Genomic DNA, 17,432 nt, shown 5'->3' on the forward strand with positions numbered 1-17,432 from the left:
ACTCGCTTATGTATATATGAAAGATCGGCGTTTCACATGGTTGGTTGTATTATTATTATGCAAGCATGTAGTGCTATCGCATTTCTCGCCAGTGTATCCAGTTTCGGTCCAAAATAGAGTTGGAATTTTGTAAGTAACGCTCGTATTTCGATATCCATTACTTCGTACGTATCATGTTTAATCGTCAACCAGAAAGGAAGAAATAAAAGTCACGATGTAAAGTAATAATATTTTCGTTTGCCATATATTTCATATAAATATGAGTATAATGAAATAGAAATAAAATTAATCTTTCGTTAATGAACTGAGATTTTTTCGATCAATCATTAGATAAATTAGTTATTACATGTTTCAAAATTGAATAAAAGTTATTATTGATGAATCAAATTTTCACGCAAGCGTATCCGATAGGTATTATCGTTTGTATAGTCCTAAGCGTTGCTAAGACTACCAAGTGGTCAACTACCTGCTACAAATACTAGTTAAAGTATAAAGCATATCTATATCGCATTCGGATAGTTATATCATTGAGAAAGTGTAAACCGATGGAAGTGGCGCATCATTTGCGATTCACGTTTCTTTGATCCTTTTGATAAATTAATCAAAGCATTGAGATACAAGAAATTAATTGATTTTGCCATCTATATTAAAATAATTGTATACATATAATTTCATAAATCTAAATTCTTTACGGGTTTTCGTATCACATAAAAAGTTTGGAATGACCTATAGCAAACATCTATGTGAAAGTTACGCTATTTTTATTCAGAATGCATTATAGAAGGGTGCTTACTGAAAGGTTTACGAAAGAGAAGATTCTTCTTCTGGCAACATTTTTTCTCTTAACGATTGGTTTTTCACGAGGTATAAATTGCAGTGGTGATCCCTGCATGTACGGAATTTGTTTAGAAGACGCGAACAGGTACATAAATAATTCAAAATAAGATAAATACTTCTCACTCTTTATATTTAATTTAAAAAACAAAAAAAGAAAGATTATAAATAAAAGGCGACTCTGTATAAGTTTTTAAAATTAATATATTAGTCATTCGTCCCGTGCATATAATACAGCACTTATTCTTGCTACTGTATCGACGGTTACACTGGAATCAATTGCGAGATCAATTGGAATGATTGTTGGTCGAATCCTTGCCTCAACGGAGGGACATGCAACGATGCTGTTGCAGCTTATAATTGCACCTGTACTGAAGGGTTTGTAGGTAATTCATGATTCCTTCGTTTACTTTTCATGGCATGTTTCGAAAACGACGCGTTGACGTGTTAGCACAGAGGGTGAAATTAAATGATGTTCGTGCTTCGATTTCCTTACAGAAAAATCGTAAAATTGAAATCAATTTTTTATGTTCGTATGATCACACATATAATCAAATATTTTACTATTGTACATTATATTACGGTGTGCATTTTTAGGTATAAATTGTGAACAAAGATATAGCGAATGTTCGAATCAACCATGCCTGAATAACGGGACTTGCCTCGATTACGATGGTATTACTTGTCAATGTCCTGATGGATATTCAGGTATAGAAGCGTAAAAATTGGTACGCTAAAAGTTGTTCTATTCGATCTTACAATTTGTTTCTTTTTAAGGAGACTATTGCGAAATCGATGCTTCGGTTTGCAACGATACAATATGTAAAAATGGAGGTGAATGCGTGGAAGGACCTGGATTCTCTTTTTTTTGTCGCTGTTCGGAAGGTGTAATATTTTATTGAATAATCTAGGCAATTTACATTTTAATTCGAGTATTTAAATATACCGAAGATTAATTCTTTTTATTGCGAAGGTTGGACAGGTCGATTGTGCGACGAAGATATTGATGAATGCATCACATCACCGTGTAAGAACGGTGGTCTTTGCATTAATATTCCTGCTTCGTACACTTGTGCTTGTTTATTTGGTAAGTTGTAATTATTTATTATCAGTGATGATGTAGAAACTGAGTTCATAATTTATAAAGAGTTAACTTTGTCGTATTGTAAAATGTTGATATTAAACCTTCTTCACAAGGATATACTGGTAAAGATTGCGATAAAGCCATCGTACCGTGCGAAGAGAATCCTTGCGAAAATGATGCAGTATGCTTATTTGAAGACGAGCGACCAGTCTGTTACTGTGTACCAGATTATCATGGTGCGTTATGCGAACTAAAATACGACGACTGTGAGTCGAAATTTGCAAATTGTGAGAACGGAGGCACTTGTATCGACGGTATCAATAGCTTCACTTGTGCTTGCCCAACGTTCTACAGTGGACCATTTTGCAATGTCTACGATCTTCCATCGACTTTCTCCACTATCGAAGAAACACTCGAGACTGATAACGATCAAAGGAGTATTACTCTTACTTCTTTTACACCAAAATCGTCGACACTGCCAGAAATCGAGACATCATCGTCAATTACTGCTTCCACGACAGTACAGTCATCGACTTCTCTTAAAAGCACTAGTCGTCTCTACACAATATGGTACCCTTTTATAGAAACAACGTCTTCGACTGATAACAGTTTCAACTTTCTTAGTAGCAGTAGCGGTACCACCATTAGTAGCAACATTGGTGGTAGTACCACAGAAAGTACTCCGTTTGTTACCGATGTCTCGGCTGTGTATTCTGTTACAAGTAAGGAGATATCTCAAACTGAAACAGTCTCGTTAGAACCTCGAACATTTCCCAGTGTTTCAAGTGAAGTCTATTCGGTAACGTCGCCGATAAAAGTTGAGACGGAATATTTGACACAGAAATCGATTCACAATGAAACGACTACGACTGAAATTATTTATCAAGAGAACGATGACAGGTTGTTCACGTCCACTGGCAATACGACTCCTGAAACTAGTAGCACGACGAGATATGTTCCAAGTACAGGGTAACAATAATCCATAAATCACGAGTAATTGTATAAAAATAATAGCATGCTAAAATGAACGATCTATTCTATTTTATGTCAATTAGGAATTATCCAGATGTAACTGCATCTGTTGGAAGAACGACAGAGGAATCTACGACGACAGAAAGTGAAAGAAATAATGGTTCATTCCCTACCGTTGCATCCTCCTCCAATTTTACAGAGTTTTGGCAAAATAAAAGCTCTGACTCGAGTACGCCAATAATAGAAGTGCCAAGAACTATACCTCAGACATTTACGGATAAGTGGACCTCTACAGAATTAACAAAATCTTCAAGTACAGAAGTGGAAAGTTCTACGTCCACCTTCGCTAACAATATCTCTTCATCTGTAACAACTAGTAGCTCTGTAAAACCGATATACGATGAGAATACTACCGATAGCGACCATGAACAATTTTCAACTAAAACTGAATCACCAACAACTTCAAAAAGTACCATAATTCCTGAATGCCATGGAATTTTGTGTTCAAGTTCCACAATATCACCTACGCGCAATGATAGCGATGCGAGTATTACATTTTTTTCTTTCTTACTTAGAAATACATTTTTTGTTACGATGTTTACAATAGAGACATTATCTTTTTCTAGTGTAACTGTTCACGTCGTGAAGATTGTAAACCTGGACCAAGTATAATACGGGCGGCGTTTAATGGAAAATCTTACGCGAGACAACACGTTGATGTAGAAATTTCAAACGACAATAACGCAACGTTAACAATTTTTGTCAGGCTTCGAACGCGTTATAAGGATGGCATTATATTACATGTTTATTTCGACGATGAAAAATACGCGTTGGTATATTTGGAATATGGTTCTTTAAAGTTTCAATTCTCCTGCGGACTTGAAACTATGTTATTGGGTGAAATAGATTCGCCTATCGATAACGGGTATGAAGCGGATATTGATACGAGGTAAAATAATACAAAAACGATAATATATTGCTTATCATATCCATGCATTGTATTCGCTTACTTCATATATGCAGGTTTCAATATTTCATGAAAAATGAAACTAACAAATGTTCGGCTCGTTTGCTAGTAAATGGAACAACGGCAGTCAGTGGAGAACAAACTTTACCATTACGTGGAAGTCTTCCACGACATGCCAATTTACATTTAGGTGGTATACCATTGGTATTTTCTCACTATTTCGCTCATGTCTCTATGGGATTTACTGGCTGTATGAACTCATTGAAAGTTCGTCTTTCTTCCATATGTATATGTATATTTGAAAGCATTCGGAAAATTAAAAAGCATGTTTTATTAATATAGATAAACGATATACCACGTCATTTCATCCGTGATTCCACAGAAACGTTTCAAATTGAAGATTGCACATCGTTTCTGTGCTTATCAAATCCATGTCAAAATTTCGGTGCGTGCGAAGAAATAAATGGTGCAATACGTTGTAGATGCATAGCTGGGTAAGATAATTTGCAATTTATTCAACAAAATTTGGTATTAAAAAATATCGTCAAATAGGATATTATTTAATTGAATAGATATACAGGCCCATTTTGTGAACGTTCAACGTGCGATGAAAATCCTTGTGCTTTGGGTGCAACTTGTATTAGTTCACCGGGTACGGGTTTCGTTTGCGTTTGCCCACTTGGAACTCATGGGCTCTTATGCGAAGAAGGTAATATTGTTATAAATATACATATGTATCTCGAAAATAAAATATAATTATTTTTTATCCTACACTTCTAGATACTGTTATAATGCGACCATCATTTTCTGTACTTGTACCTGGATTCTCATCATACATTGCTTACGGCATTTCAAATTCTATAAAAGATGCAATGGAATTGAAATTGAAGGTCATACCGCGTACTTACGAACAAATATCTTTGATAGCTTATTTAGGACAAAGTGGATCACGCCAAGATCTATCCGATCATCTTTCCATAACATATGTTCGTGGTTATATTATGTTAACCTGGGATTTAGGAGCAGGTAATACATCTTAATATTTTAGATATTTACAGATTTTTTAGTCCTGTTGAATTTCGTGAAAATATTCTCTAGGCGTTCGTAGAATATTTACAAACGTTCCCTTGAGTGCTGCAACAATGGCAGCAACAGCAAGTAAAAGTCATATAGCATATACGATTAGAATTGGAAGAAAGGGTCGGGATGCATGGCTTGCAGTGGATGGTATAGGCAATATAACTGGGCGAGTGGTTGGAACCATGACACGACTCGATGTATCACCAATACTTTATATCGGTTCGCTTTTTATTATTTGATAATTTTGTTTAAAAAGTTTATATTAGAAGATAGATGCAACATTATTTGTAAAAATTATTCCTGTTCAGGTGGACACAAATCAAAAAATTTTGAGTCTTTACCTCACGATTTGCCCCTTCATACTGGATTTTCTGGTTGTATATTTGACATTGAATTACGCACAGAAACTGCTATTTATCCAATAACCAATTCAAGTCCTGCAACAGGTCGTGGTGTTGGTGAATGTCATAGAAATGAATGCATTCGTCATTTATGCAAAAATGGTGCAGTATGTTTAAATCATGGAGCTACATACAGGTAAGTTAACTTATAGCTAGTATATAATCTTTAATATCTACATAAAATATCAATTAATTATTTCAGTTGTATTTGTACAAAAGAATGGATGGGATCTGACTGTTCCATACCAGTAGAGGCATTATCTTCTGTTGACCCATCTTCTTGTCGTACTTCAAACTAGTAAAAATATTGTTACTGTTTCATTTCATTCCAATACGCCACATGTACGAGTTTTGTACAAAATTTATTCAATTAATTTTTATAAATTAATCAACATTCTTGTTATTTATTTTTGGTTGACATGACACAGAATAAGAGTTCAAATGCACAAATAAGATAGCTGCAGCTAAACGAGCTTGTAAGTCATATTTATTTTGATCATGGAACCATTCTACAGAACCCCAATGAGAAATCTACAATAAAAAGTAAAGTAGCATTCAGCAGAGAAACATATGTTGGCTGTAAACTTTTTAGTATACAAATTATTATACACACTTGATAATTTTCCTCCAAGCGTGATTGCCTTACTGCTTCCTCTATACTAATTACTCTTTCTGCTGCAGCTAGAGTAAGGATTACAGATTTGAGAGCATCGACTCCATACATAAAACCTACAAATATAATAGTTTGGTAACATTGATTGCATATTTGTATATATTAATAAGAAAATCATTTACCATAAACTGCACTATAATTGTAGGACATTAAGTGTCTTGTCAATATTGTTTTAGTTTCTGAAGATACAGTAGGAGCTTCTATACTCTGAGTTTTAACCAAATTCACCCCATATTTGTCACAAAACCATTGTATTAGTGGATCCCAATTTTCAGTTTGTATTTTATATAATTCTTCATTTTCCTATAATTATTCTCTGTTTAATAAATGTCTTACATCATATAAATAACATTACACAATATAACATATTTACGTATGAATGAAATAGTACTGTATCCATTTCCAAACAATTCACAATGTGATTTGCCATATCTTGCTTTGTATGATTGTTAGGATTATCTATTACAGTATTACACAGGGCTGTCTGTAAAATCAAATGTATAAATATATTAGATCTTGTTTACTAAATTATGTACTATACTTATACTTATAATTTTGAAGATAAACTTACTAGATGCATACTACTTCTATCAATAATGTTTTTCTGCATATCCCATTCTGTTGCTATAGCTAAAGCTAAAGGTTTGCTTTCCACTTGTAATATCTTTCCTTGTGGTGTTTTGAGCTTCCTTTGATCAAGTGTAATTTCAAATTTTCCATCACACAATAATATATTTGTTTTTCGATAAAATCTTCTAAGGGTGGCTAAAATATTTTATAAAAGCACATTATTTACTTTCATTCATAAAATTATTCTCCCTTTCATGTTTAGGAGCTTATGATACCGATATGTCAAAATAGGTTAAAAAATGCAGAAGGCTTTATAATTTAGAAAGATGTATCTTTACCCATATTTCTTACTATATTGAAGATCATAACCAATTTTTTATGTCTAAAATAATACATTTTTACTAAATATTAAGAATCTGTCTGTCATAAATATTACTTCATCCTTTTAACATATAAGTAAATACGCTTGATTTGACAAACAATTCGTAACTCGTAATGCAACACGCAACTATAGTGCAATTCTGCTATTTGATATCGTTAGTTATCGATATTTTATAATCGAATCTAATCTGAATCGTTCTACTATTAATCGGTCTTTAAATCACATAAATATATATATTAATTAATTAAATCACATAAATGTATGTACATTCAAAGCATTTTTAATAATTTTTTAATATTAATTACAATGATAAAAATAAAATACAACAGAAATGTACTTAAGAAAGTAAACTATTTTATACTAATCTTGCTTAATTATCTATGCATAAATAAGAAACTTTTAGCATATATTTATACATATAGACATTTCATAGAATTTTAAACAATAAAAATTTTAATAAAATATAATTGGTAATATTTTTCCATTAAATATTGCCTTCTATAAAATTATAAAATATAGTTGTCACTGCTATCGAAAAAGCTTGTGTATAGATTGCGTGGGTGGATCTGCTAGATCCTATGCGTGTTTAAAAGGTGCAGATGAATGTTATAGTAATAAAATCAGGAAAAGTATATAAAAATAGTTGTAACGATAAGAGCTTGTACGAGGTCAGATATTATTTATACCTTTTTACCTTTATCATATTATATGTGCAAGAACGATTAAAGTTAACCACAAAATGAAATGTTATCAACTGGTTCTGATCGTTTTGAACGTATGCTTAGTGCACACATTTAATTTAGAACCAAGAATACCTGTTATCAAAAAAGGATTAAATGGATCTTATTTCGGTTACTCTGTAGCCGAACATCAAGAAACTTCCGACGATGGAACAATATCAAAAAGCTGGTATGTGCTACTTATAATATTTTGTTGTAATTAAAATTATCAAGAGAATGTATACATATATATGTATAATATAGATAACAATACATACTTATATGTATTATGTACAAAATACTGTATTGTTAATATTTTATTAATTTATACTTTTATCTACTAATTACATCACTGATATAATATATGATGGTAAGATAAGGCTTAGATAAACAAGAAGCATGCATTAAGAAAGCTTTAAGGATAATATCTGTTACAGGATGTTAATTGGAGCTCCTTTAGATCAAAATAGGCAACCAGAAACTAATAGATCCGGTGCATTGTGGCAATGTCCTTTAACAACATATAAAACAGATTGCACTCAAGTGATTACAGATGGACGATTAAGTATGTTTTTAATTTAAAAAAGTTCTTCAGAAATACTGATATAAACATCTTATTTATTGGTTATAAAATTTAATTCTACATTGTATTAAAACATTTAATTTTCATAAGCATATTGTATTTACTATACTAATGTTACATTAATAGAAGTATGTTAAAACTTGTTATATTTGAAACAAGTCAAAATTTAACTAAATAACGTATTGTTATCTAAGCTAATTTATATTTTATCAGTAAAATTATACACATATTTTTTATTTCTATGCTATAGTATTGTCTAAGTGTCATCTTATGTTTATATATGATTTTGGTGTAGTCATTGTGCATGTCATTTTTTTATGTTATTATTTCATAAAGTCATTAAGTTATTGTGCTTTATTTTATGTTATACATATAATAAGATTATTTTTTTGTTAAATTATGTGTTGGTTAACGAGCAGCAGAAGGGAGTCTGTATGACACAAGTAAGTTATTGAATGGTGTTATTTGAATGAGCAGTCATTTAATTTATTATTATGAATTATTTTATTGTGATTTTGTATACATATATATTTATATTGATATGCTCATTTTTATGTCAGCATGGCATTTTAAGTTATGATATAAAAATTATTTTATTGCATTATTTGTATTTTGTGATTCAAAGAATATTTTCTACCAAATGCACTATTAACATTTTCTGATATTTGCAACTATATTCTTACTAACTACACATCTGCATTTTAGAAGTACACAATTTATAGATAACACAAAAGAATAAAATTATGTATGTTCTCATGTGTTTTACGAATAATATATTTAATTATTGTTGCTTCTTAATAATCTTTCTGATATCTATTCTTTATTTGCTATAGCATGAAATTTCATAGATAATTGTTTATATTATTCAGCTTTTATTTTTATTTTATTTTCTTTCCAAAATAGGCAGAATATTTTTATTTTATAATACATTCAAATATTTACCCATCTTCCTTTCCTTTACTTCTTTCACAATGACACAAAGTTATTATATAATATAAAACAAGAAAAGATTACTAGGTAATTTGAAGACATAAATGACAACAACTTTACTGTATGAAGTTTCTGACAGGAAACATTTATGTTGTAAAAGGAATACCATGTATATTATACAATTATTTATTATCATTACCAATCGTTTAATAAATTGTTTTCTGCATTTTAGATCTTGAATCTGATGATCTAATACCACCAGGTAATGATGAAATTAAAGATAATCAATGGTTAGGAGTAACAGTACGCAGTCAAGGTTCTGGTGGCAAAGTAATGGTATAAATTTCATCATATTTTACCTATTAATACTATTAAATTGAATATAATTTAGTATAATAAATTTCTAGGTTTGTGCTCATAGACATATTGTAAAAACAGCAGATTCTCAATGGGGTCAAGGGCAATGTTATATATTGACACAAGATTTGAAATATCAAGATTTAAAAAAACCTTGCTCTGGAAAACCTACCAACAAGTAAATTCATTTAATAATTTTTACAATTAACGTTTTTGAAGGAATCAATCAAAAGTTATGATTCTATTTCAGAGCACATGAACAGTTTGGATATTGTCAAGCAGGAACCAGTGGTGTCCTTACTTCGGAAAATCGTGTCGTTATTGGTACTCCCGGCCCACATACTTGGAGAGGGACTTTATATCTCTTTACCGTTTCAGATGAATTTTTAACTAGGGATAATACAGTTTATAATGCTCCAATGCAAGATTCTTCTCCTGTTAACAAATATAGTTATTTAGGTAAATATTTCATATGAAGATTATATATTTCTTCTATATGTTAGTATGGTATTTGAAGATAATAAAGTTAGTTTATTAAGTTATTGTACAAGTAAGAAAAACAGAACAAATCAATTTACAGGGATGTCTGTTACTGTGGGTGATTTCTTTGGTACTGGATTAGCTTATGCTGCTGGAGCTCCGCGTTCAAATGGTACAGGTCAAGTTGTTCTACTTACGCGACGCGATTTTAAGCCAGATATGGATGTTGCTCTTATTTTGGATGGTGAACAATTTGCTTCAAGTTTTGGATACGAAATTACTTCTGCAGATGTTAATGGAGACAAGTATAATTCTTTATATATTGTATCTAAGCACATAATAAGCATATATCTTTTTTAATTGCATAATTACACTTTTTCACTTTTTTGCTCTTAGAGTTGATGATCTTATTGTAGCTGCACCTTTTTATTTCAATAAGGCAGAAGGGGGTGCAGTATATGTGTATACTGAATTACAAAAAACTTACAAGAAACGTGAAAAAAGTAAACCTATTAAACTTGTTGGGCGTGAAGAATCAAGGTTTTATTTCCTTTTAACTTCACATATATAAGATGTCCCAGCATATTTTATAACTCAAAATAGATAAGGAAAGAATGTCATATAAACATATGTCATTGTATGCATTGTTAAATAGTTATAACAAAAGAAAAACAGTATACGAAATGAGCGGTAACGAACGTGAATTACTATGGCTCAAAGTATTCGTAGCTTAGGAATATTTACGTTTAGTAGCAGCCAGAAGATATCATAATACTTTTGATAACATATGTTTATATGACACTTTTGTTTTATTTTGATGTATAAAATATGCCGAGTACGTATGACTGGATAAGATCGAAACACTCTATAAAATTGAATATACAACATTAAATAAGTATAATTTAATTATAGATTTGGATTTGCTCTGACAAATCTGAAAGATTTAAATAAAGATGGATATGACGACATTGCTATTGGAGCCCCATATGAAAAAAAAGGAACAGTATACATATATCTTGGTTCAAAGAATGGAATAATCACAGTACCATCACAGGTACTGTTACATTATTATCTACAATATTATGGAAATAAACTAATTTTCTATATTTACGTAATATACTTTTTTATATTGCGGAGATTTGTTAACTTTAGGTTATACATGCAGAAGATATGCCAGAACCATTACAAACATTTGGCTATTCACTAAGTGGTGGAATTGATATGGATCAAAATGGATATTTCGATTTATTAGTAGGAGCTTATGAAAACGACGCTGTAGCACTTCTTCGTTCGAAAAAAATCATTGATATTACGACTTCTATTCATTATTTAAAAAAAGATGGTACATTTCAAGAAAAAATGGAGCCTATAGATCCTAATAAAGTTGGGTGTCCAGAAGATCCAGATTCAAACCATACCTGGTAAGTATAATTTAATAAAATTTGGAAGTAAGATTATTTTCATATAAAATTGTAATTAATTTGTTACAGTTTCTCATTTGAAGCTTGTTGTGAGACAAAATCTTTAGTAAAAGAAGAAGATATGCAAAATCTAAAATTAAATTATTATATTGAAGCTGAAACTTATACTGGAGTTAAAAAATTTTCTAGAGTTTGGTTTGGAACTGGGTATTCTCATTTACATTACGTTAATCGTACCGTTCATTTAGATACAACAAAATTGAAGCATTGTCAAAAAGAAATAGTTTATTTGAAGGTATATTTTATATATTATAAATAATATTTTTACCAGAGACTCAATGTCTTCATTATAAATATGCTTATTAATAATCTTTAGGAAAATACACGTGATATTCAATCACCTATTAAATTCCGTTTAAATTACTCATTAATACAAGAAGAACCAATTATGCCAGCTGAAGGAGAACCTTTACCTGATATAAAGAATTATCCTATATTAAACCAACAAGAAGCTGCTCGTGTATTTGAAGCCACCTTTCAAAAAGATTGTGGTAATAATGATATTTGTGAAAGTGATCTGCAAGTAAAGGCTCGATTAAATCTATCAGGTATATTTCTGAATAACTAAAATTACTGAAATATTAAATTAAAAAACATTTATGGAAATTATTAATGTGCTCAATTATTAGCTTCTTCGGTGAAACCAAATTTCTACGAACTTCTCCTTGGTGAAAGAGACGAAGTTGTGGTTGATGTGAACGTGTCTAATATTGGGGAATCTGCATATGAAGCACAATTATTTATTGTTCATTCTCAAAGTTTAAATTATATCGCTAGTAAAAGCAATGATTCTGCAATCTGTAATTTATATAATGCGACTATAGTAGGCTGTTCTATTGGAAATCCTTTTAAAAAAGACAAACTAGTAAATATACAAGTAAGATTTGATCCAAAAGAACTAGAAGATAATAAATCACAATTGGAATTTATAATATTTGCAAATTCCACTTCAAAAGAAATAAAAGAAAAAGAACCTATAAGATTACAAGCTACAGTATTGAAACAAGCAGAATTATCAATTAAAGGGTAACATTTATTTACATTTATATATCAAGAAAGAATGATAATGTAATACAAAATCAAATCGCACATTAATTATAAACAAATGATTAAAATTATAGGAGTGCGAAAATTCAGTGGGCCTTTTATGGTGGTCCAGTTATAGGTGAATCTGCCATAAAACATTTAAATGAAGTAGGACCGAAAGTATCGCATGTGTACGAAGTGTTCAACGAGGGTCCATGGAGAGTAAGTAGTTTAGAAGTTCACATTTCGTGGCCTTATGAGGTTGCGAATGACAAAGCCCATGGTAAATGGCTTTTGTATTTAGAAGAGCTACCGACTGTACAAGGTAAAATTTCTTTCTATACTAATTTAACGTGTTTTTATATCTTATTTAATATTGAAATATATGCAGTATATTTACTTACTCTATAACTTTGTAGCTTTAGGTGATGGTGAATGTATATTACCATCAGGGCAAGTAGTTAATCCACTAAAATTGCAAGATAGTATAAGCTACGATGATATTGATGTATTCCAATCTGTAATATCTACTCCTCCTCCCTTGCCACACAATCATACTAACCACATGAGGACTAGACGAGATACAGAAAAAGTTGTTAATACACGAACGATCATTGATAAAGATGGTCACAGACGTCAAGTAGTTTCAATGGTGAGTAATTTATCAATTTAAAAGATATCTTATCTTGGAAATATAATAAACACTTAAAAACTATCATTAAATATTATAGAATTGTAAGACTGGGACTGCAAAATGCTTTGATATTACATGCTTTATATACAATTTGCAACGAAAACAGGAGGCAATTATTACTGTTAAAGCAAGGTAATGTTTAATATTTTTTAGTTATACAAACATGTTTTTTAAATGAATTCTTTATTTGCTAAATGAACTTTTTCATATGTTTAGATTGTGGAATTCTACTCTTGTAGAAGATTATCCAAAAGTAGACGAAGTAAAAATTGGTTCTAATGCAAAAATTGTTATACCACCAAATGTTGTAATACAACAAGAAAATTTAAAAGATGATTATGCAATTGTGAGTATAATTGTAATTATACTTTAATGTCATGTATTTGGCATTTTTAACTTCATAATTATATTTTAATATCTAGGCTGAAATAATTGTATATCCGAATCTTCTTGATCACCAAGATGGTGAACCAGTACCAATATGGATAATCATAGTAGCGGTTGCAGCAGGTTTGTTATTATTTATCTTAATTACTTTGGTTCTCCGAAAACTCGGGTTCTTTAAAAGACGGCGGCCAGATCCTACTTTGTCAGGAAATCTCGAGAAACATAGAGAAGATAATCCAGAAAGTGAGGCATTATTTAAGCGCTAAACATTTATAACAGAAACATTACAGATTATTGATTGATATATACTATCTTATATACTTACATATAAAGTACTTACAATGAAAATTACAGCAAAAATTAATTCTTTAAAAAAGAAGGAGAAGAAAAAGTAGATTAATGCAAAACATTTGGTATCCATATTGTGATATATTGACGTATTTATTCATATAATTTTTTTAGAAAAGCACAAAAATTTATAATGTTTTATATGTACTTACTATCTATTTAATAACTACATCAGTAGTTATATTTTTCAATAATATTTAGGCCATTGACTTTTTATAAATCTTTTTTTAACTATATACTATTATCAAAAATCTTTATGAAATTATTCAAAATATTAAAATCGTAAGAACATTAAAAAATATAAAGGTTACTTTGCGACAATAATGTTATTTAATTTGCACATTTATACAAGCGCACAATTGAAGTATAGAAGAAAAAAATATGTAAGGAAAACTATACAATTTAATTCTAAATTTTATACAATTTTACATTCATATAATGAAACAATATCTCTTACAACTAAATAGAAACATGGTATAAAATTACTTTCAGTTTTAGATATGAAAGATGCATTTATTTAATATTAAATATTTCTGTAAGCTATACAGGAATTATTTGATACATTTTATAATAAGACTGACTTTATATAAAATGCACTTTTTGTTTTGCAAAATTTGTATAATTTCTTTTTTATTAAAAAATTGACAATTGCAAACTTAAAAAGTCATAATAAATGCAAACTTGCCATTAATTTTGTAACATAAGATTATTAGAACAAAGATACTTAACTCTAGAGTTCAATGCTAATGAAAAAAACAGACTCACATTGTCTTTACACTGTGACTTAAAATATATGAGTAATATATTTAATTATATTACATTTACATAAGAAGGATTAAATTCTTTAATCTTATTTATAATATAACAATTTTTAGAGGTTTTAATTTGTACCCATAATGGGAACTTATTTCTTTAGAAGTAGTGTACAAAATTATTAGGTACATTATTACATTTTTATATTAAATGTCAGCAATATACATATGCATATGTACTATTAAAGCTAAAGAATGTTTAATGTAACGTGCCTTTAAAATATTGTATACATCTTATTGATTGTTATATTATATGTATACTACTTGTTACATATTAAGGTATACGAATAATTTAAATGTATACCGGGTACTTAAAACCTATTGTTCTATCAATCGGTCAATGGTTTAATTAATATAAACATTATGCAATTATATCTTCATATTACAACACATTCCCCAAAGTATTTATATGTTTTCCTGTATTAAGTAATAAATGCAATGAGCTCTGGCTGTATTAAGTCAGAACTAATACCTTGCTCTAAATTCATATGTTAACACTAAAATGTCTAATATTTAGTATTAATTACATTGCCAATGACAGCTAATCCTGCCATGTTACACATTAATATTTACAAAAACAAGAAGTAGATTGAAGAAATGTGTTCAATGATCTTTTAACAGATAATCATTCATATCAATCTAAAAAAAATGTGTATTACAAATTCATTGTATTTATAATTATATTTTTAATTTCACTTTATTATAAATTATAACTTGGATATGTATATATATAACTTGGATATATATATATGTATGTGTGTGTATAAACAATATCTTCAAAAAAAGTAATAAAATATATATACTACTGATATATTAAGTAGTACACGAAAGAGATATATTTCTGTTTTGTAAATTTCATTTAATGTTAATAAAAAATAGTATTTTATAATTAACAAAAAAATACGGAATAATATTTACTATTATGTAAAGTAACAATGAAATAACACTTTAGTACCTCAAAAGAAATATATGACTAGTAATGACATTACTAATGTATATGATGATTAATATTTAATATTAATTTACTATAACATTTACTCAAATAAGAACAATCTGCCATCATGAACCTAAAAATTTTATATAAAAATATATTTAGAATGTATTAACATTGTACTAAATAAATTATACTGACCTATACAACAAAATTGTAAGAGGAACTGTGCTGGCATGCCACAAAGAATGAGCATCAAGTATCCAAAAGATTGGTGCAAAATCTGCTACTTCTAATATAGTAACAAAAACTGTTAATATATTAAACCAACCAATTAGATAAATATAAGATAATTTTTTGCGATTACGGTGCCACCATATCATTGTTATAACAAATGTTAAAAAACCTGTAACATTACGATGATTAGTCATAATTTTTAATTAAAAAACGTCTGATTATTGAAAGAAATACAAATAATTGATTAAATTACCTATAACTATATTAAATTTCATATTATAGTCATAGTTAATGTAACCAGACCATAAATGGGATAAATGTGAATATAGCGTACTAAGGTATCCACAAGTAATCACAGTAAATAACCTCTTATTTTTATAAGTTATTCTAAAATGTATAAAGAGATATCTTTAAAATGTTTTTATTAATATTCTATTCTATCTAACAACAGTATAAATTACCTTAGTAGCATACAATACAGTAATGTAAGCACCATAATAAATGCACAGGAATAATCCATTACTTCTGTGAATGGAGTATCTCTTGCATGAAAAATAGATGACCAAAACCACCCATGCATGCATACCTGGAATTAAATTTTTTTAAATTTACATAAGAAATATTTATATAAATTATATAATAAGGGAATTATATTTATATAAATAACAGATATATACCAGACTAAAATAAGTCCATATGTAAAACATAGGATAAGTACATCCATATTTTCTTTTAAATTTCCAATACATAGTAAAATGAGCATAAAAATTTAATATGGAAAATACGACAGAAGCAGGTTCTTGACAGCCAAAAATACGAATAAATGGCCACTAAAATAAAAATCAATTGTTTATAAAATTTATATTTTACTCTATATTTATGTATGTTATTATTATTAAATGTCATATACCTTCCCATGAAATTGAGGAACTTTTAAACCATGAGATGTAAAATGATCCACTGTCTTCCAAGTACAGTTGTAACTACAATCTTCCTTACAAGACCAAAATAATAACCTTAATGATAAGGAAGGTAGTACCTTAAATCTATGATCTGTAAAATGATCAGTTAACATCGGTATATACATATACATACTGTACATATAATAATACATGATAAACCACTAAAAAAATATTTTCTTTATTGTTATCTTAACTTTCTAGTTGGAAAATACTAAATTTGTAATAACATTATTAATCATAATTTTTTTAAGCTTTTGTCACAATTTACTATGTCACTCAGTTTTTCCCCGATACATTATTGAAAATACGTACCATTATCGCAATTATCATTATGACATTTTTCAAGGCACAAATTGTAAAACTGAGATCTATCACCTATCGAACCATCTATACCTTTTACTAAAAACATTTGAAATGCCAAAATTGACAAACATTTTAATTTCGACATACTACCCGTATGCCGGCCACAGTCGTATACTAACTTAATTACACAGATCTGATAACTCCCGTGGTGGGGATAAG

At 29.3% G+C, this 17,432-nt stretch overlaps 4 protein-coding genes across 6 annotated transcripts; 2 read left to right on the forward strand and 2 right to left on the reverse strand.

The window, feature by feature from the left end:
• Positions 1 to 390: 390 nt before the first annotated feature.
• Positions 391 to 6,534, forward strand: LOC100745348 (protein eyes shut). Its single transcript, XM_024371319.2, has 15 exons — positions 391 to 922; positions 1,072 to 1,220; positions 1,432 to 1,542; positions 1,612 to 1,719; positions 1,808 to 1,921; positions 2,032 to 2,887; positions 2,974 to 3,433; positions 3,517 to 3,839; positions 3,914 to 4,124; positions 4,200 to 4,351; positions 4,430 to 4,566; positions 4,638 to 4,883; positions 4,956 to 5,156; positions 5,246 to 5,474; positions 5,541 to 6,534. The coding sequence occupies exons 1-15, from the start codon at positions 771 to 773 to the stop codon at positions 5,635 to 5,637; spliced, it is 3,546 nt and encodes a 1,181-aa protein (XP_024227087.1). The 5' UTR covers positions 391 to 770; the 3' UTR covers positions 5,638 to 6,534.
• On the reverse strand, positions 5,138 to 7,183 carry LOC100745471 (ATP synthase mitochondrial F1 complex assembly factor 2). The gene is made up of 7 exons (XM_003493686.4): positions 6,920 to 7,183; positions 6,583 to 6,776; positions 6,385 to 6,495; positions 6,134 to 6,314; positions 5,952 to 6,067; positions 5,585 to 5,869; positions 5,138 to 5,374 (listed from the first exon to the last, which is right to left on the reverse strand). Exons 1-6 carry the CDS (start codon positions 6,975 to 6,977, stop codon positions 5,723 to 5,725), a joined length of 807 nt encoding a protein of 268 aa, XP_003493734.1. The 5' UTR covers positions 6,978 to 7,183; the 3' UTR covers positions 5,138 to 5,374; positions 5,585 to 5,722.
• Positions 7,184 to 7,425: 242 nt separating this feature from the next.
• LOC100747263 (integrin alpha-PS1) lies at positions 7,426 to 14,337 on the forward strand. Of its 2 annotated transcripts, XM_003493702.4 has the most exons (18): positions 7,426 to 7,872; positions 8,120 to 8,247; positions 8,685 to 8,708; positions 9,428 to 9,531; positions 9,603 to 9,730; positions 9,803 to 10,011; positions 10,133 to 10,337; positions 10,429 to 10,572; positions 10,945 to 11,086; positions 11,185 to 11,453; positions 11,523 to 11,748; positions 11,830 to 12,061; positions 12,143 to 12,539; positions 12,635 to 12,864; positions 12,959 to 13,191; positions 13,271 to 13,365; positions 13,450 to 13,579; positions 13,656 to 14,337. In XM_003493702.4, exons 1-18 carry the CDS (start codon positions 7,703 to 7,705, stop codon positions 13,884 to 13,886), a joined length of 3,297 nt encoding a protein of 1,098 aa, XP_003493750.1. In that variant the 5' UTR covers positions 7,426 to 7,702; the 3' UTR covers positions 13,887 to 14,337. The 2 variants fall into 2 exon arrangements, with proteins under 2 accessions (XP_003493750.1, XP_003493749.1); XM_003493701.4 differs by lacking the exon at positions 8,685 to 8,708.
• A 499-nt stretch (positions 14,338 to 14,836) lies between these two features.
• On the reverse strand, positions 14,837 to 17,407 carry LOC100747468 (post-GPI attachment to proteins factor 3). 2 transcript variants are annotated; one of them, XM_003493703.4, is made up of 7 exons: positions 17,223 to 17,407; positions 16,859 to 17,001; positions 16,626 to 16,778; positions 16,410 to 16,534; positions 16,202 to 16,335; positions 15,913 to 16,117; positions 14,837 to 15,847 (listed from the first exon to the last, which is right to left on the reverse strand). In XM_003493703.4, the coding sequence occupies exons 1-7, from the start codon at positions 17,356 to 17,358 to the stop codon at positions 15,769 to 15,771; spliced, it is 975 nt and encodes a 324-aa protein (XP_003493751.1). In that variant the 5' UTR covers positions 17,359 to 17,407; the 3' UTR covers positions 14,837 to 15,768. The 2 variants fall into 2 exon arrangements, with proteins under 2 accessions (XP_003493751.1, XP_012247470.1); XM_012392047.3 differs by lacking the exon at positions 16,626 to 16,778 and having other exon boundaries at positions 17,223 to 17,386.
• Between the last annotated feature and the right edge of the window lie 25 nt (positions 17,408 to 17,432).

Source organism: Bombus impatiens, unplaced genomic scaffold (assembly GCF_000188095.3).
Source record: "Bombus impatiens unplaced genomic scaffold, BIMP_2.2 scf_1275, whole genome shotgun sequence".
Lineage (NCBI taxonomy): Eukaryota > Metazoa > Arthropoda > Insecta > Hymenoptera > Apidae > Bombus > Bombus impatiens.